At 36.4% G+C, this 21,627-nt stretch overlaps 1 protein-coding gene across 1 annotated transcript in view; it reads left to right on the top strand.

Moving 5' to 3' along the window:
* GPC5 (glypican 5) overlaps window positions 1-20,470 on the top strand; it is a 676,292-nt gene extending 655,822 nt beyond the window's left edge. The window contains exons 8-9 of the mRNA XM_040653879.2: window positions 16,611-16,638; window positions 18,658-20,470. Of these exons, the coding sequence (XP_040509813.1) occupies window positions 16,611-16,612 (2 nt within the window). The 3' untranslated portion in view covers window positions 16,613-16,638; window positions 18,658-20,470. The remainder of the gene's footprint in view (window positions 1-16,610; window positions 16,639-18,657) is intronic.
* Window positions 20,471-21,627: the final 1,157 nt, after the last annotated feature.

The raw sequence follows: 21,627 nt of genomic DNA, 5'->3' as shown, positions 1-21,627 counted from the left end.
TAAGGAAAGAGAGAGTGAAAGCAGGAAGGGAAGCAGGGGGAAGGAGGACAACAAGGCAAGGCACGGTGAAATTAAAAGAAAGAAATTTCATTTCTTTTTCAAACATTTCATTTCTTTTCTCTCAGTTACATACTTCTGCACTATTAATTTTGCTGTTCATATAAATGTCAAGCTATGAACAATAAATTCCATTGGTTGATAGTGCATTCAATTTATGTATATATATATATATATATATGTTCTTGAATTTAACGATAATTTTACAGGCAACAATAATTGTTCTCTATTTTGAAAAAAAAAAAAAAAAGAAAACCGTCAGGTTTTTTTTTGCTGCTTCCCTCACAGGCAAGATCATGCCTGTATGCCCTAATGAGCATAAGCCTGCATCTTTTAAGTACTTCTCTTTAGTTTCTCCAATGCCTGCCTAATGTTACAACATGTCAAGTAATATGGCATTGAGAGAAGAGGTCATAATAAAGAAGGGCATTTAAATAAAACAAAATAATGTCTAATGGTTTGTAGAGATAGAGTAATATTGTATTTAGTATTTCTGAGAACTCACTTAGCACACATATTAAAGCTCATCTTCTTAAATCCTGAAAAAAAGTAATGATAAAATCCTATGTTTCCCTCATGAAAGGGAAGTAGAGTGTGTTGCTAGAAGTCACAGAAATAAAACCGTTTCTCTCTGGATGATAGAAAACATTAACAAGCAAAAAAACAACTATCTTCAGTTATTTTCAGGTAAAACAAATTGTGTTAAGTTCCCTAGTACTTCAAACAATATGTGCTTTGTCTATTTTCCATTTACTTGTATAGTAGCTTTAAAAATTTTTGCATATCCTTACATTTGGATTTCCTGAAATATTCTAATAAAAGCAAACTATGTTAGATTGCATGACAAATCTTATAAATGCCCTCAACTTCTTGTAACAAAGATGTCCAGAGATTCCTCTAAACAGCAGGCTAAATGGAGATCATTGGTTTGATTGAAAGCATACTTGGGCAAAATGGACTACCTGGAAATGCATCACAAATGACACTACTGAAAAATACTGCTGAAAGCATTTCTTTCCCCTGGGTGGCATCAATTTTTCTACTAGTGCTGGTCAGCTCACTTCAGTACATTCATCCACAGAACTGTGCTTCTTGGAAGAGCCAAGCTGCTATATGGCATAATAAAGATCTTGCTTAATAAATCGCACTAAGGAAATCTTTCCTTCAAGTGTTTTTGGTTGTTTGTTTGGCTTTTGCTTTGTTTGTTTTTTTTGTTTTACAGTGCAGTTTCCTAGTTTTGCAAACACATGAATCTGACAATGAGGACAGTGCAGATTTTGCAAAGAGATTCTGATTCTCTATTACCTGCATCACTGACTTTCGGGGATAGGAAGTATATTTTCCTGCTGATACATATCTGTCTTTATGAGATCTTGAAAAAATTAAATGTAAAACAAAATATGATACTGGCAAGAAAAGAAGGTATGTAGTGCTTGTTTTCTTTTCTTCTTTTTTTTTCTTTTTCCTTCTCTTTCAAGTGTCATTCAGAAGGAAAATTTGTGTTCTGATTATAAAGCCAAAAATTAAAAGCTAGTGGAAAATAACAAGGAAAAGGATTATTGGTCTGCATATACACTAAATCTTACATCAAAAAATAAACAGACACCATAGCTAGGATTTCCAGGACAGCTGCCCTTTTATATGACAGCTGAAAACTCCATTTTTTAGTATAACTTCCATCTTGTCATATAGTGAGATGATGTGTGCATACCTATCTTATAAATACTAAGTGGCTTCTCGTGCAGTCAAAAATTATAGCATGACAGAGTTATCGTAAGCACTTTTGTTGCTACAGGTACACATTTACCTCCAGAGAGCACAGGAACAGGCAGCTCCAAAATACTGGAAGTCAAGCAGGCAGGGCAGAAGGCTGGCTTGGCTGAACAGGGAAAGATAGAATGTATGGCCACTGGAAGCAAGGCCAGGTAACATGAGAAGACTGCAGGGTATGTTGTTTGCCTTTGCAGGGAGAAAATCTGTGTGGTCAAAGCTCCATTAAAGCTGGCCTATACTGTGGGGGACAATAAAAAGCATTTTTAAAATAAGTTGAAAAGGAGAACCAGAGAGAGCACTGGTTCACTGCTCGTTGAGAATGGTCATCTTATAAACAGGGACATAGACAAAGCAGAGACTTTTAATGCTTTCTTTGCCTCTGTCTTCAATACCAACAGTGGGCTCTGGGACTCCATGTGTCCCAGACTGGAGGATTGTGACTTCAGTAACAATAAGGTCCCAGCTAACCCCAAACTTGTGCAGACTTTCCTACTCTTTCTAGATGTATTTAAGTCCATGGGATCCAATGGAATTTGTCCCAGGGTACAGTGCCATTGAGAAACCTCTCTTAATTATTTTTTAGCAGTCTTGGGAATCTGCAGTCTTCCCAGAAGACTGGAAGCTGGCAAAAATTCCAGTTTTCAGGAAGGGCAAGAAAGAAGACCCTTGTAATTATAGACCTGCCACTAATCTGTATCCAGTTGATTTAAAAATCACTGAAGAGAATTGACCCTAAAATTAAAGCCATGGGAACCCCAGTAGTGACTGATTACCAGTCTTGTGTAACCTCATTAACCATAACCCTTTGAGCCCAAACCATCAGCCAATTTTTCACCCACTGTATTGTATACTTGTCTAGCTATAAACTGGATTTTTTTCCTGAAGGATCCTGTGAAAGACAATACAGAAATATTTGCTGAAATACAAAAAGATCACATCTACTGGCTTCCCTTAATCTAGATAGATAATTTTGTAATAAAAGGACATGTATGTATTTCTGAGGATATTTCTCAATTTCTGATGCACAAATACAAAAATCTCTAGGTGTTTGTTTGTTTTCTCATTTTTGTCTGTAAATCTTCCTTACTAAAACACTTAGAGCTTAGTGACACTATCTGCTCTGCTTGACTCTTATTTGTATCTGTACCATTTGTTCCATCTATTCCACATGTCCATATTCTATTATTCCAACCATCCATCTGTCCCTCATGCAGTTCTGTTAATCTTTGAAGAAGAAACATAACATGAAATATTTTTTGTTAAAATTGTCTTGTCTAAAATATAATATTTAGCACTTGATTTTTGCTTTATTTCTTTTTTTACAATTTACATTATTTGAATATTTTTCTTTTTCTTTCCCTACTTTTTCAATGCAATAATATGTAATCTGTTCTCTCCCTGTCCTCACAGACAGTGAGACTGCCTGAGTGCCCCAAGTTCATGTGGAAAAGCACTACCCTAATAGCGACAGTCTATACTGGCAGTATATACAAGTTAGGGTATATATATATACATAGTATATACAAGTCCATATCTTAACCTTTCCACTGCCTCCTGCATTTCACCTAATCATGCAGTGAGGCAGATCAACGTGTTGATCCTGCTGGAAATTTACCACACACCCACACACCCACCTACCCACCCACACACACAATAATAATAACAATTAAAAAAATCAGTCTCAGAACCATTTGCTCTACCAGAAGCTGCTTGCAAGAGCACCATTTCAGATAAAGAAAGGCACAGAACTCTTTTACTTAAAGTGGTTGTATCTTGAAAGTTAGAGTGATGAAGACACTCTCCTGGATCTGAAGAGATGTGAATTTTCACTCTAAAGGTAGGGAATCTTCAGTTACTACTCATTTAATCCACTTCACTGTCACATAAAGGGGAAGAGGTCTGCCATCACCACAGGCTATTTTGAAAGGTGGTGCCCAAAATGTACCTATAGTTTGTGGTTCGTGAACAGATGAAAAATGCACACACACACACACATGCACATACCACATGCACCCATCAACCCTTAGAGCCCTACCAGATACTGGGATATCTCCATCCTTTACTGGATGTGGTGGGGAATGTGACCACTGAGCACAAGGAAAAGGCTGAGATTATCAATGCCTTCCCTATATCATCTTTAATAGTCAGATCAGTTATCCTCAGGATATTTAGCCTCCTGACTTGAAAGTCTGGAATGAGGAGCAGAATAAATTCCTGTGTTTTATAAATTCACATGGAAACAGAGACCTGCTACTCCACCAGGACTGTAATAAGGCTATGGGCCAAGAGAGGATCCACCTGAGGGTGCTGAGAGAGTTGATTGATGACACGGCCAATCCACTTTCCACTATCAGCATTTTCCTGGTCAACTGGAAAGGTTCCAGAAGACTGGAGGCTTGTCATCTACAAGAAGCATTGGAAGGAAGATTCAGGGAACCACAGGCCCATCAGCCTGATCTCAGTGAAGATTATCTTAAGTGCAATTACACAGCATGTGCGGAACAACCAGGGCATCAGGCCCAGCCAGCATGAGCTCATGAAAGACAAGTCCTATCTGAAAAATCTCATCTCCTTTTATGACTGGATAACCCTCCTGCTGAATGAGGGAAAAGCTGTTGAAGTAGTCTATCTAGACTTTAGCAAAGCCTTTAACACTGCTTCCCACAGTATTCTTCTGAGGAAGCTGGTAGTCTGTGGCTTGGGCAAGTATACTCTTTGCTGGGTAAAGAATAGGCTGGATGGCCAGGCTCAGAGAGTGGTGGTGAATGGAATTAAATCCAGCTGGTAACTGGTCATAAGTGGTGTTCCTAGGAGTTGGCACTGGAGTCCATCTTGCTTAATATCTTTACTGTTGACCTAGATGAGGAGATTGAATACACCCGCAGAAAATTTGCAGATGACACCAAGTTGAGAGGAAGTGTTGATCTGCCTGAGAGTAGGAAGGCCCTATAGAGGGTCCTAGACAGCCTGGATGGATGGGCTGAGATCAATGGGATGAAGTTCAACAAACCCGTGTTGAATCCTGCACTTTGGTCACAATAACCTCATGCAATGCTACAGGTTTGGGGCAGAGTGTCTGGAAAGTTGTGTGGAAGAAAAGGATCTGGGGGTGTTGGTCAACTCTTGACTGAACATGAGTCAGCAGTGTGTCCAGGTGGCCATGAAGCCCAATGGCATCCTGGCTTGTATAAGAAATTGTGTATTTAGGAGGACTAGGAAGGTGATTTTCCCTCTGTACTCAACCCTGGTGAGGCCATACCTCATGTGCTGTGTTTAGTTTTGGGCCCCTCACTACAAGAAATACATCAAGGTCCTGGAGCATGTTCAGTGAAGGGCAACAAAGCTGGTGAAGGGTCTGAAGCACAAGTCTTACGAGGAGCAGCTGAAGGAACTGAAATTGTTTAGTCTGGAGAAAAGGAGGCTCAGGGTGACCTTATCGCTCTCTACAACTACCTGAATGGAGGTCTTTGTGCAGTGGGGGTTGGCCTCTTCTCCCAGGCAACAGCAGTAGGATGGGAGGGAATGGCCTCAAGTTGCACCAAAGGAGGTTCAGTTTGGATATTGGGAAAAATTTCTTCTCCAGAAGAGTGGTAATGCATTGGAACCCAGGGAAGTGGAGGAGTCAGTGTCCCTGGAGGTGTTTACAGAAAGGATAGATGTAATATTCAGAAACATGGTTTAGTGGGCAATACTGGTGGAAGGTAAATGGTTGGAATAGATGATCTTACAGATATTTTCCAATCTCAGTAATTCTATGATTGTATAATGCTATGATATATTTCTACCTATATAATGCCTAACAGGCAGTTCCCTGCATAAGACCTGCATCTTAGGTCTTCATGAAAATTAACATCTTAGCAAAAACTGCAGTCTTAAATGTCAGGCCTGTAGATAACTTTTAAGTCCTTAACCGAATACCGAACACTCAAGCACTTGATGTTATATTTTACTTGTTTCACTGATTATTCCTTGTATCAGTTTCTTACTAGAATGTGATGAAATTTTCTTTTACTTCCTACAAAAACTTCAAGAGGAAGCCAATGCATCACAGCTAAATCTCTCAGTGATGCTGTAGATATTTTTTGTCTTTTCATCAGCATCTTTCTTTCTTTGGAGTTCAGACATACTGACGCCAAAATTATTTTCTATTTTATCACTCAGAATTTGGTTTCTATCTTACTTTAATCTGATCTGTCTCCCCTATTTTAATTTAACATTCACCCTCTTTAAATCACTCTATTACTTCACATTCCCTACTATCTCTTATTTTTTTCCTTTCTATTAACAGACCACACAATCTGCCATGCACTTTCTGTCAAACATCCCTCTGTGATTGCAAGAGCAAGCTGATAATCATCTGCTGTATGACCTTCTTTGTCAAATTGCTCCCTCAACCTCACTTACACTGTGGGAACTGTGTTCACTGCTAAGTACATTGTTAGGAGTTTCCATTGTTCATTACTTGCATTCACTGCAATGAATGTACCTTAATGTAGGATACGACAGCATTGTAATAAACACATTTTATGCATTTCTTGGCTTTTTCCATGGTCATCATGACATCAGTACATTTTGTTTCCCAGTGATTTCACTGCTTTAATGGTCTTTGAATTAAGACTATATTGAACTTTCATGAACAGACACTGTCTTTTGTATATGATGTGCACTCAGTGTGCTTTTAAACACTTCGCATGTTACTAGTGTAATAGGGTTATGTCATCTTAATAGAAGAGAAGGGAAAGGAAAGGTTCTCTCCACACTTTGAATGAAACTCAAAGAAATATCTGAACTTGCAGGGGTCTACACAGGTCTTAGAATCTGTAAACGTTTTGTGATTAGTAAGAATAATTAATGATAAAATTTAAGATCAGACAATTTAACAGCAGCCATCACAGAGCAGTTCCTGTAACAGTTAAGCATCTTCTTGATGCTTAACTCTGTAAGTGCCTCTGTGTCTGTCTTGCTCCAATTTATAGGAGGGAGAGGAGGTTCTTTGATATATGTATACCCGGCATGAGATTAAGAAACAACGGCTCAAATGTTGGTCCGACCAGTTTATCACAAATCTTAATCAGGAAGGTGGAGAAGGAGAGGATGGACACTATTATGGATTGGGGTGATGGGGAAGGGAAGGCGGGTGATAGAAAAGATGGGAAAGAAGCAAGAATTACGTAAGGTGGGGATAGTCACGACCAGGATCCAGCAGCAGTCCTGTTGCATGACATTCCGATGGTCCGGGGAAAAAGCACAGGGGAGAGCAGCAGCAGCATGGCCGGTTGTGGACAGCAAGAAGGTGCAGGTACCGGGTATGTCCAGGAAGAAACCACAGGGTAAGTCTGGGAGGAAGCAGCAGGTCTCCAGTAGCAGGCTCAGGAGAGTCCGTCAGCATGCAGGCATTCCATAGTGAGGAATCTGATGGCAGACACCTTTTCAGGGGGAGAGCAGGAGCAGACTGGCCAGCCTTAGGAAGCAAGCAGGTTGAATGCAGAGCAAGTCCAGGAGGGAGAGGTCATGAGGCTCCTCATGTCAGAAAACTTGTTCTTCTTCGTGAGGATTCTGTTGTCAGAAAACCTCTCTTCTTCAGTATGAGGAATCTGTTGTCAGAAAACCTCTCTTCTTCAGTATGAGGAATCTGTTGTCAGAAACCTAATCTCACAGTTGTTCGTCCCTTTTTTATCCTTCTTCTGCCAACGTCACATTCCTGGGTTCTTGGGTAAGAGTCATGTGCAGTACCCACTGAGATGGCTATCTCCCTCGAGGTAAGCCCACGCAAAAGACTGCTTCCTGGCCATTAAGCTCTGGTTTATCTATCTCTCTCGTTGCCCCTGGCCTTGTCCATCTGTGTCCCTCAGACAAAGGATTTCACAACCCCTGCCCAGGACTTGTCCATCTCTCAACCCTTGACCAGGACTTGCTTGGACTTGTTCATCTGTGTCCCTCAGCAAGCTTTGAGACAGTGATACAAAAGAATAATTTCTTTCAGTGTCTTTTCAGCTGCTTGTGGAATTGATGGGATTCTTTTTCTGTTGATGTTACTGATTACTGATAGTATTGTAAGTGCTGCTGTTTGTTACCACATGAAAAAGAGAGGTGTTCATCAAAAGAAGCATGAAAGGTGAAAGAATAGCTATTTAGTGAAAATGTTAATAAATATTCTGTAAATAAATAATTAAGTTATCAATTTAATCACCATCATCATGAATTTTAGCTATAATAACATTATACTAATATCATCAAGAAATGCCTACAAAATACAGAAAATTTGGATCTGGTATTTATTCATAGCACATGCCCATCCATTTTTAATATATATAAACTATTTTCAGTACACTGGGGGAAACTATTTTTTTATATTCTGGTTTTACTTATTCTCCAGCATACAAAATAACAAAGCTTAGACTGATTAACCTTCATTCCTAGAAATGTTTCTTAGTTGTATGAGTGATTTTATATGTTATCTAAATACATTTTAAAGTAAGTCCTGAAGTATACAATACTTAACTTTAGAATAAGATCAGAATTAAGCATTAGACCAAAGGCAGTTTGTTGTTCATTTACAACAGTACACAGTCATTGAAAATGAGTGTAAAATTTCTTGTACCATGTATGGCCTATAAGCAGTCTCAGGTGAATATCATTGTTTATCCAGGTCACTTGTGGTTTCCTTGTCCATTTTATTTTCCATTATTTTGGAGCATTATAGTGGAACGGCTTTCCCGACAAAATCTAGTTAACAATTTATGAGACAGACAACTTTCAGAATTCCTTATAAGCTTTGGTAAATCGAACATGTGAAAATAAAGTTGTCAGGTGTAAGAGCAGTGCAACATTTTGCTAGTCTGATTTGGAGAATGAAATCACATGATGCTGTCCTGGGAGCACTGATTTCATTCACAGTGAAGTGCCTGACTATTATTCAGTTTGATTGATCAAGGAAAGTATTTACTTAATTCAGATTAAACAAAGTCATAACCAAATGTCACCACTTGATTATTTCATGTGTAGTCAGGTTCATGACATCTATCTAATCTAAATTAATCTTATACATTTTACCACTTTTTATAAATAGCAGTCTAATTCTAGCAACCAAGAAGTAGTAAGTGGAGGATAAATAACTCAATGATTGACAGGCTATGTGAGTAAAAGAAGAAAATAATAAAAAACAACTTTTAAAACTTGCAAGTGACATGGAAGGAAGAACACACTTCAATTGATTTGATGTGAAGTGTGCTGGTATTACATAAACTAGATATACTTTCCGCCAAACAGTTCAGTCACTTCTGGAAGCAGATGAAATATTTTTATAGTCAGATCAACAAGGTGAGAAATATCTGACAGTGTCTGGCTATTTGTAAATACCTCTATTCCATTATTTCATTAGAAAAACATCAAGCATCCTAACATGTCTTGTGATTTATTTGGGGATGTGAATGGTAAATTTCTGAGTTCCTTTTTGAGAATGCTGAAAGTACAGCAGATGAACTAATAAATTTTCTTTTTACAATTTTTTTCCTATGTTCTCAAGAAAAGAAATCTGCAAAAGGAGACAGGAGACCTGGTGACTCAGGGTAGTGAAAAGACTGTGTCCAGTTATAGGAATGATCTGGATATACCAAAATAAGTCCAATCCAATGGAGGGCTACCAAAGCACTGGAGCGCTTCTCCTATGATGAGTGGCTGAGAAAACTGGGATTGTTAAACCTGGATAAGAGGAGACTTGGGAGAGATCCTATCAATATGTGCCTGAAGAGAAGGTGCAAAGAAGACGGATCCAGGAACTTTTTAGAGATGCCCAGTGTCAGGACAAGAGGCAGTGTGCACAAACTAAAACACAAGAGGCTCTGTCTAAACATCAGGAAACACTTCTGTACAGTGCATGTGACAAAGAATTGCCCAGGGAGGTGATGGATTCTTCCTCCTTAGAGATCTTCAAAAGCCACCCAGACACGATCATGAACAACCTGCTCAGTGTGGCCCTGGTTGAGCAAGGGGTTGGACCAGATTACATCTAGAGGTTTCTTATAACCTTAACCATTCTGTGATTCACAAGAAAAAAAAAAAACTAATTTGTACTGAGATATATAATGATCTATCTTTCACATTTTACAAAAAAAAAAAAAAAAAAAAAAGCCAGATTTTAATTTACATTATTTAAAACAAGATCAAAATGTGATGATGCCAATTAAACTACATCACCTGTGTTGCACCTTCACAGGCACTTTCTGAATTCCATTTAAAATTCTACTTTTAAGTGAAAAGGGTAGCATGTAAATAAAATCTTATTGTTTGTTATATGTTGACTCTTTCCTTTTCTATGTGCAAAAGAGTGAATGAGTCATGCTGTAAGAAGCTTAAAATTGAACTAACCAGATTGTGATCAGAGCTCCTTTTTGAATAAACACAACAGTTCTATATAACAGTGTGAGATTTGATCCCAGGCTTTCATTCACCCATGGAAATAACAGTACTTGCACCACTGGATTATGCAATTTTTACTTTTCCACATCAGAAACTGATACTACTGCTCATTAAAAGGAGGCAGGAATGCGACCTTATTTCTTCTTGCAATTCTTTAGAATTCATTGCGGTTATTCAGGAAGTACAAACACTCTGACAGTGTTTTTCAGTTCTGCATTTTGAGATAGATTAGAACAGTCAATTTATCAGACTAATGATAAAACAACCATAAAAATGAGTTCCACAGGAAAGAAATATATCTTCATAACAGACCTTGAATAACCAGTAAACAATGGATTGGGACATACCCTGAATAATGGTGAGAATAAATTAAATTATCAAATGATCAAAAAGGTTCTGTGGAAAGTTTGTTGCTGTTGCAGTTATTCTATATTAAAATGACTATGACAGGTGAAAAAGGTTGTAAGTATGGTGAAACATTTCAAAATACTTTTCCCTAGTGCTGGAATCAACATCTTTGTGCATATGACGCTCATGGACAAATTCATTAATTTTCTTGCAAATATGACCAACAAAGAAGGATCAAGAAATAATGGCCAATTTCTATTCATTTATTCCATACCATTTACCATCTCTATTGCAGTCAAGTTCCATGGTGGAGTTAGGAATTAAAGATTTATGAATAAAAATAAAATCCAGCTCCGGAAAGCAACTTATTCTCACTGAGTATCTTGGCCCTGCTCCCAAGGTTGCTGTATATTTTAGAGTAAACAGTAACTGAATAGAATACAGTTGTAACTCAGAAGCACAGACCAAGTCTCTGTCTGCCATATATGTTCAACCTAAGCACACTTCTTCAAATAATGTCAAGATCTACTAACTGAAGATGAGGATTTGGGGATTTTCAGTGGGATTTTTGATTGGACTTTATTCATTAAATTCCAATTCTAAATTCCTGCATTTCACTTTAAATGTTCTAGTGAGCAGTACATTTTCTAGGACTCCCTTCTTATTCCGCTGAGTTATTCAGTTGTTGAAGTATACATTACCATGTAAATACAGAGGATCAAATGATGGCCCACAGGCAGCTTTAATTTTTATCATCTTTTTTTGTTGTTGTCCTTTATTCCTTATTTATGTCATAAATAAAAAAGGCAGATCTCATTTATCTGTCCACCATATTATTTATTGTCCATCATATTATTTATTATTTGGCAACTCTGCCTGTGGCAGGAGGTTGGAACTAGATGTCTTTAAGATTCCTTCCAGCCCAAACCATTCTATGATTCTACAATTATTAATTCTCTCATTAGCTGGGAATGTAAGACAAGAATATTCTAGTCCTCAGCTATTGCAATCTGCAGTCATGGTGGTTTAAGAGGAAACTTCCTAAATAGGCTATTTCTTCAGCAAAATAAATGAAAGTGTACTCAGTGAAACAGAGACATAGAGTGAACATGGAGGATGGAGAAAAGAAGGAAAGGATTCTGACCATATAAAACAGCTTAAAATACAAATACCTGAGAGGTACTTGATAGAGAAATTATTAACACAACTTACATTTACAAAAGCATTTTTCAATAAATATACAGCATGATCTACTAAGGTTATTTAAGGAAAGGAGAGCTTATTTATGCTCCCCTCCTTGGTTTGGAACATTAGGGAATTTCACCATTTTCACCATGAGCAGGATGTTTATTTTGCAGGGAAAAGATAGGAAAAGGCCAGAACACAAACCTTAAAGGCTGGAAGGTATATCTGGTACAGAGTTCAAAGGACATTAGCCAGGACATTAGGAAAGGACAATCTAATTTACCCCTACTCAAAGCTATTTTGAAATCTGGGAAGAAGAATGTATAGTACTCTCTACCAGGCAGACAGCAAAGCTAAAATCTATAAACATAAGGCCTGAATTAAAAATACGTATAGCTTGCTGATTCGTCAAGAAAATTTGTGTGTCAACATACATTATGTTACTTAGTTGTGATATAGACACTACTTTCTCCCTAAATAGGCCAGTAATTGTGATCCATGCTTCTCTTTTGTTGGCTTTATTTTTCATCTAAGAATGGCCTTTAGTACATCTTTCTCGTAATATGAAAATAAGTATGAAGTTTTAACAAACAAACAAAAAACAGGTCTATACAATCTATGCAGAAATAGTTCTAAAAAAAAAAAAAGCAAAAAATATACATTCCTTAGCTTTTTTTTTTTTTTTTAAGATTGCTAATATTTTCATATTTAACATTTCATTTAATCAACATGAATATATAATGATTTACTGGATTATTATAGTTTTCTCAGTCTTTTAGCATGATACGACAACTGTTAGAGCTTTCATTAAAGGACCTTCTCATCAGGTTTATCATTCTGAATTTGCTACTGCAACTGCTAGCAATACCAGTGAACAGCGAAATTGAGAATGATACAGCTGATAGGTTTTACCCTTTATCAGATTCATGCTAATTTAATGCAACACAGAATATTATTTGCATTATTTCAAAAGCAAAAAATGCTTCCTGTGGGATTAAATCACTATTAAACATTTCTTACTCTATTATGTGTAAGTCAACACAGCACCCAAAACAGGGATTGTACAAACTTCATTTGTGATAATACACACTTAAAAGTGGAAATAGCAACGTGCATTTTGAACATCTACTGCTCTAGTCAATCACTGGAATGAAAACAATCTCCAAAACAGTTATAAGATGTAAAATTAGACCACTCAAACTTGCTCCTTTTGAAAGGAGACGTTTACAGTGTATTGTCACGTTTTCTGTTCATTAGGCAGTAAAATTCCCAAGTTTTAGTGCACATCATTGACAGGGAAAATAAGGAGAGATTAATATACAAGAACTATTTCATTAAGACACGTAATTATAAAATCTCAATTTGGTATTAGAGGTAATGATTGAAAATGATGGCACACCAATGAAACTGAATGACAAATAACTTCATCATCATATGCAACTGTGAAGAAAATGAAGAAAAAGTGTTTAAAGGCCTCATACTTAGAGACTGGTTTTGGCTGGTATCCAGTTGCCCCTCTGATTCCAAATCTGAAGGAGATCTTCTTTATTCAGTTTCTTCTATGTCTGAGAATTTTATTGTTTGAAAGACATAACTCTGAAAAACTACCTTAAAAGAAACTTACCCCATGAGAGAAACACAGCATAAGCATAAAAACAAAACCAATGATTTCATAGGATATAGTCTTATTTGAAAATAGACATGGCATCTTTTGCCCTAATGGTGTCTGAGTCTTCTATATTGGGCTAACAGTTATGATAAAAGATACACAGGAGACTATTGCTCCCAGAATAGCGTTTAAGAGGAGAGAACTACAAAAATGTCACTAAATTCTTATGTGCAAAATTATGCAGACACTAGGGGGAAAAGGACATGGAGTTGAGCAGAATTCATTCTGCTATGGACTATAAGTGCTTCAGCAGTCCCTCTGGAAAATAATAATGAAATGTCAGGAACATGAGAAAAAAATAGGATAAGCCCCATATTTTAGAATTCATAATAAATCAATCTACTGTTGAAAATTTCAAAATATTTCTGCTTTTAATTTTCATAAATGAGAAGATTTTTCAAATCCATTAAATGTTTTGTTTGTTTACATACATTTTTACTTATCATGTTTAACAGTCCTTTTGTCATTTGTTTTCTGTCTTGAGATTTAACATCACAATCTCATTATCCTCATCCTGTTGCTCCCATTTCTGTCAATCTGCTCTCTGTACACATCAGCAAATCATCACCTATTTACTCTGAGTGAAATAGCCATTGTGGTGAGCCTTGGGCATGTCAATAATTAACACTGCACAACAAAGAGAATTTGAGAAATACATGCAATGTCTGCAAAACAATTTGAAAACAGATTATATCTAGAATGACATAGATCAAAATGATCCATGAAGCATTCCATTTAGGAATGGAAAAGTGAGAAAGCAATTTTACCAATATGAATGATATTTAGTTAGTCAGTTAGTAGAGATGCTGACGCAACTTCATGTGACATTGCTGTCTTCAATTGCTTCCTATGACCAATATTCTATTTCAAAATAAATTTTGCAGTAAGACATGAATAATTGAGAGATAAGTTTAGACTATATTATTCACTTGTAAGTGACACAAAAGGGATTTCTTTGCAGTATGGATACATCTTGATTTTCTCTATTTAAGCAAGACTTCTTCCATAGAACTTGGACTAGCTTAAATATGAAGATCCGGTGTCTTGTGTTTGATGCCATTCGTTTCTGAAAGCTATTTGATTTACTTAATTTGTTAAATCTTTAAAGCAGTTTTGTTAAATCAAACTGATAATTATTATTCAGAATTTTCTGAAGTGATAGAATCCTTGAGTGGGCTACACACAAGGTAGTCCTTTTGTACACAGTCACAGCAGAAGTTCGTAGCATGGGAAAAACCCTGGAGAAACAGAATATTCAAGCAAACAGAGATGTGTTCTGTGTGATCTACAATGATGTACTGAAAAGACATAAAGAATATGTATTAGAAATTAAAAGTCACAAGTGATGGCAGTGGTGTTAATCATAAAATAAAAGCAAAAGGCTGAACAGAATGATAAAATAATTTTGAATGTTTGTTTCTCTAATTCAAGGCTGAGATCATTTGGCAGAAGTTACTTTGTTGAGGGTTTTTTGGTTTTTGGTATTTTAAATTGTCCCTCTTGCAATGGTAAATGCCTAGAAGTATGAATTTCCATTTATTTTATCCTCACATTTCATGTATGTCAATCAGATAGAAACAAGGTCTACATTGCTGTTCAAGATAGCTTTTCTGAGGTTCTTTTGTCTTGTTGAATGTTCAAGCCACATCCCAACTACTATACTCTTAGTTACATGGGATAAGATCTTTTCAGCATGGAAGCCATCATTTCTTTTAAATGCATACTGGTCTAGATGTCTAGGGCACCAGGTTCAGGTTTCTTGTAAGGCTACTGATCACCACAGAAAGCTAAAGACAAAGACCAATGCTGAAAGAAAAACAACCAAAAAGCCACAAACTTGCTTTCTTTCAGGAGTTCTATGTAGAAACTTTGAGTCTATTGTAAGTTAGAATGGAAGCTTGAGCTTGTTAGAACTCTAGCCTTAATTATACTCAGTCTGAAAATAAAAAAGAAAAGGATAGAAGATGGAAAAGAGCAAAAGGTAATTTACTCTACAATGCAATCAACATTTCTAATACAGACAGACTACGTCAAGAATTTATAGTGGTATTTCTTCAGTACAGACTTCTCTAGTGAAGGTGTCTCAGAGGTGTGAAAGTGCAAACTACCCAGATGACTTTTGTCAAATCGGAACAATTTCAGAGGACTCACTTTATGAATGCCATATCTATATTTGTGTTTATATCGTATAGTGTCTATACAGAAAAAATAATTTCTCACCACCACAAGAATCATGACAGGAAGATCCTGCTTATGCCTAAATAATTTTAGGTTATCTTGAGATTCTTCTCATCCTTAAAAGTAGCAATAATGTATGTTAATAATAAACCCTCACTCTCGAGTAGCTACCATTAAAATTCTGCATTAGCAGAATACAATTTTAACAATCTGCAACATGCTCAGCAACTGCTGCTGTAGTCTACCATAAGTATTTCTTAGTATATAGACCATATTAACTCTCTGGTCCATCACCAAACCTGGCTAAGGAAACTGTTTACAAGAAAATGTATTGTTTTGCTGCAGTCCTCAGAATGATTTTGGAAGATCTTATGTTTATTTTGATGCTGCACTTGTTTTGCCATAAAAGGTGAAAGAGGAAGACGATGAGGAATTATAATCAATTTTAATTGAGTCTAATCTTTGAATATGACAAGAAGGTTATGACCATAAAATAAGTGTATATTTTGTTTGAAAGAAAACAAGTAAGCAAAGAAAAAAATTAAAGAGAAATAACAATCTGTTTGAAACTATTTCAAAAGCTTATGTCAATAATTCTTTATCAGATGAGTGTTGGAAAGAAACTTATCAAGAGGGTGCAAGAAATTTCATAACAGAAATTTATCTTTAAAATAAGTAAAATTTCAAGCTTTTTATTAGAAGGGCCTTCTTTTTATGAAGAAGCATTCTTCTTGCTGCTATGTAATTGATATTCCATAAACTTTTTTTTTTTGTCATATTTTTGTTTCTTTTAATGCTAACATATGTACAACTATTTAGATAATCATAACATGAATTTTGCTCAAATATTAATCAAGGTTTATTTGTTTGTTTGTTTGTTTGTTGGGGGCGGGTTGTTTGTTTGTTTTTCCGTGGCTTTTACTGAAATTATATATCCTGCTATCTTAATAACTAAACACATAATTTTTTCTTTTTTTTCCAGAAGTTCTGATCATCTCATTGTTTGGCCTGTAAGTATATGAACACTGAGCTAGACTGTCTCAGTATAATGCAGCTTTGGGAAAGCATCTAAATATGGGAGTGCTCTTTTATGATCAGTACATCAAAACTGGATAGATAAATTCTATCATAGACAACTAAGAAAAACATACAACCAAGAAGTTAGAAGCTGAGATTTTGTGTTTAACAAAAAACAATGTAAGAGATTTTCCTGACTCATAGCTAACACTTCCAGATTTGATACTCTTTGAAAAATATTTTTCCATTTAGAGCTATTTTATTTGTAGACAATATCTTTCAAATAGTCTTTTATGGCCAGCTTTTATTTCCTATGCAAGTTTTGCAGACAGAACCACAACAAAGTGGTGTCGTGTAATGTTTAAAATCTAACAAGGCACAGCTGCTATTAAAAAATGTCTCATTACTTGCAAAGTCTTTCCAGTCTAACAGTCTTTTTGCTTCAGTAGTTTACTGGTTTCTTCATCCTGGAATCTGCAGGTTATTTGAAAAGAAACAGACAGATAATTTGTCTTTGCTGGAAGAGTAGATGAAGGAAACAGTTTAGAAAGAATGAACTCTGGAAGTAGCAGAGCTGACTGTCTAAAATATTATTGGAAATTACTTTCCATTGCTGTTTGTGTTCTCTGGCTTCGAGAGCAGGCAGTACAGGATGATGAGTGTCAGCTAATAAACATGACAACTCCAAAAGGGAGTCATGAAATGACATCAAAACGTCTGATAAGTACAGCAGTACCCAGAAATCCCAGAACTTCAAAACCATGGATTTGAAATGGCTGTGAAAGGCAGCAAGATATTAAATGTGCAGCCATTCTTTCACAGGTCTGTAGTAGGTTACTTGCCATGGGAAATAACCTAGAAGTCATGTTTTCTTGCTGTTGGGCTTTTTGCCTTTGTGATTTTCGGACTTGTAGGACAGCCAGAACACTGACAAATATTTAAAGTTACATGACCTTTATGGAGTCTTTATAAATGAATGACCTTAAATAACATGATTAGTTTTAGTTACAATGCACCCTGATTGACAATGAAGTTCCTGTTCTCCTAAAATCTCCTCTTTAACCTTTGAACTATTTCTTGCAACAAAAGGAGTCATTTCAAAAAAAAAAAAAAAAAAAAAAAAAAAAAGTTCATTATTGCATCAGATGAAAGAAAATGCCCATTAAATCTTCTCAAGTGCAATTTGCTCAGTGTAGATCTCCCCAAATGCTGTTGAAAGCTGAAAAGCTATACAGCTTTTATTATTTTCTCTAGAGATTGAATGACAAAGTTCAGGCTTATTTCAGAGAATAAAGTCTTCCAGAATTCTGAAGGAGAGAAAGTCACAGGTCATCTGTAACCAAATATTTTGGAACAGTGGCTTGAGGCATAATAAGCCCACACAATAATGCATTAAAAAATAGCCCCCAAAAGAGATAAAATCTGAAGATTTTCTTTGGATAAATTCAGTAGAATAGAAAAGAACAAACAACTTGGATGAAATAGATTCAAAATATCATTCACTCATTGTTATGGAGTTTAAATTAAATTCAGATCAGTTTCTGGTCTAATCTACCCATCACATTGTATGTGGACATTTAGAACCTGAGGCTAATACTGACAAAACCAATCATTTGTAGAGCAAATTGCCTTACCTTTAAGAAGGCTCATGCATATAAAAAACAATAATAATTAATAAAAAAAAAAGGGGGATAGAGTCAGAGACATAAATGAGAAAAGAGACAACAAGGCAAAAACTGTGTACGTTGTTGTCCTTCAGGCTTGTTATTTTGTATTGAATTTCATTTCCCAGAAATAAACACTGTTCAAAATGTTGAAAAGATGGACATGTGATAAGAAATGCTGCCATCTCAAAGGGTAATATGACTAAGTCAACAGGAGCGAGGTAAGGCAAGAAAAAGGGAAGAGGGATGGCAGAGGAAGGGAAAACATTTATTGTTTTCTAATTCTACTTCAGCTGAATTCTGCAAATACCAATGTATGTAATGAAGTCATTTCATTTACTATTTCAGACTATAGAAGACATATGACTTCATTAGAGAGAGAAGAAAAACATGAATGAGACACCTGTAAGGTAAATTACAAGGCTGAAGAAAACTGGCAAACACTGTACATCATAACATGTATGGAATATCATTTCAGCAATATAATTAAAATTGCAGATATTATAGCAAAATGAGAAGTTAAATATGCCAGTTACAGTTTAAAAGGGACAGAAAGAAACTGAACCTGAAGAGTGTGCTTGCACATTAATTTCTAAAGTTATCTATACACTGAAAGGGATGTGAGTACATTATTCTGAATCCTGGGAATCGCTGCATGCCTCATTAAGTAATGTAGAGATAGTTACTAATTATTATACATTAAAATATATGAAAAATATTGGTAATGACAAAAGTAATAGAAGTCATAACATATACAGATGCTCTGAAACTAATGTCTCCTATTTATTTCCATCAAAACTACAACAGATACAAAGAGCACAGTAACACCATTTGATAGAGCAAACTCTCAGCTACAAAACACTGTTTTTCAACATAGTCAACACTATTAGCTATGCATTTTTGCCAGTAATGGACAAGAGCCTGTATGCCAGACTTGCAAAAATCTGAACCAGTGGGGTTGACCAACTGTTTCACAGGTGCTATGATGGCATCATAACTGAACTGCACCACTCACCATCTCACTGTGCTCACATCCACTGGTTGGTCTCCATAAACATTCAACAAATGTTGATGGATGTCAACAGGAACAATTGTTTCCACATGGAGAAATTCAGTGACACTCCTTTGCTTCATACGCACTTCCATGTCAGACACCATTTTGTCTGACTGCCCCTCTGCTGCCATCTGTCACACTGAATGGAATTTTGGTGGGAAGGTTTAAACTCTACTGCCATACCACCAATAAAATAGAATACGAGGCATTACTTTTGGAGCAGCCATGAGGCTGCTCCATCATATACTAATGAGTATATAGGTTGTTATGTGGAAGACATGTTGTCATGGTTTTGTAACTTCGCTATTGGTATTCCACATCATAACATCATGGACAAAAGAGAAGAACTACGTATCCCAGAGGACCTCATGGTCAGAGAAGGAAGACACATCATGGAAGATACGTCATCTGGTTGCGCGCGGTGCTTCTTCACTTTCGCTTGCTGCCGGGAGAGGAGTGGGTGTGCTTTCCAAGCCGGGCGCCTTCATCAAGTAAGGCTTTCGGTTTCGGAAACTCTCTCACTCTCTCTCTCTCTCCCTCCCTATCGCTCTTTCGCTCTCTCCCTCATTTCATTTGGTTTATTATCCTTACTCCCAATTAGATTGTATTGTATCGTGTCATCTTGCATCCCAACATCATAGTTAGTAAAATAAGTTCTCCTTCTTAGATTGTTGCCACCGCTTCGTTTTTTCTTGGGAAGCCAGGGGGGAGGGGGGCCCGCAAGCCTACTGCCCCCCTGTCACGGGCACAGATCTATCTAGGTAACTCCGTGACACATGTGAATCATTAGGAAAAAATTACGCTGAACTTTAAAATATGGAGAGTAAACATTAGAAGGGATGTGTATCTCAGGAATGTATTACAGAATGAAATATGGCAGATAAAATGTTAACTGAGGAGGTTAATGTTAAAGAAGATATGTGATGTCTCAACTGCTATTCTATGTAAAAATTCCTTCTGTCTTCCCAAATCTCTTCATCAAAAACTCATATGCACTGTTTCATGAGGGAATAAAAAGGACTCTCAACCATCATTCTGGAGAGAGCTTCAAGATGGAATTACAGTAGGCTAGAATCTTAATTTGTATAAAATAGTCAAGGTTTCTTTAAAACAACATAGTTTTGAATACCTGACTGTCTGACATGATATATCAATTTTTCTTTCATTTTGTTTTAATATACTTGCATTAAGAGGAAGGACACATGCAAAGTAAATGAACAGAAAAAAATCAAGTCATCCAGACCCCCATTTTCTCTGGATGTTGCTCAAGAAAGAGAAAAGTAAATTATTTGCTCATAATGAGAAAACAGCTTACAAACAAAAGAGCCCAAACTGCCATTGCTTTGTAACCCTGAGCCAAAGTTTGGCCTCAGTACAAGCTTCTGGATAATCTGAGATTGTACAGTAACTTCAGAAACACAGAAATGAACATCGAAGTATACTTGAGACCACAGTGTTCATCCTTCTGTAAAACTCATCTATATTTGTATACTGAAGAGCTTTGATAGAACTGAAGTAATTGAATTTTATGAGAATGTTTTAAGGAATAGAATAATAAGGAGCTGAGCTTGCTGTAAATCACCTCAGAAATATTTTTCTCATTGTTCTGAAAGCAGTTGGAGTCAATGGATGTATTGTTCCCATGCCTTTCAAAGCACTACAATAACTAATGCTTACAGAAAGAAGGAAATATGACTTCAGACAGAAAAGCAGTCATTGTGAACACCGCCCTGGTTCAGCATGAGCTAGTCATGAAACAAGACTCAAGAGCAAGTAGGGTATACTGACTATGGAAGATGTTTGAATGTCTCCATTAAAATTATATGTTTCAGGTTTTACACAAGATTACTTGACCCAAACTTTGAGATTTTCAGCTTAAAAATAAAAGCTTAAAAACATGGCTCATACTGGAATTACAGCTCCCCCTTTCTGTCCTGTTTCTCTTTTCCTCCAACCCATGCCAGTGATCTACTTAGATAACAGTTCTGATATGCATCTTACCAGCATTTTCTATTAATTTGGACTATATATTTATCACTGTCTGCCATAAATTTCAGTGAAGGTTGTTGACAGAAACGTTCCCCATATTAAAGCTCTTTCTTTCTGTTCATAAGAATGGGCTAAGGTGTTGAAAACTTAATGCAGTTTATTTTATGTTCCCAACTTAAGTGTTAGCATATTTGAATAGTAGATGTTAGGGTGAGCCATTGTGATTCTGATAACCTGACTGCCTAATTCCACTATAATGTCAATACAAAATAGAA

The sequence above is a fragment of the Gallus gallus genome, chromosome 1, assembly GCF_016699485.2.
Source record: "Gallus gallus isolate bGalGal1 chromosome 1, bGalGal1.mat.broiler.GRCg7b, whole genome shotgun sequence".
NCBI classification, from domain to species: domain Eukaryota; kingdom Metazoa; phylum Chordata; class Aves; order Galliformes; family Phasianidae; genus Gallus; species Gallus gallus.
This window is presented reverse-complemented; position numbering and strand designations above follow the sequence as displayed.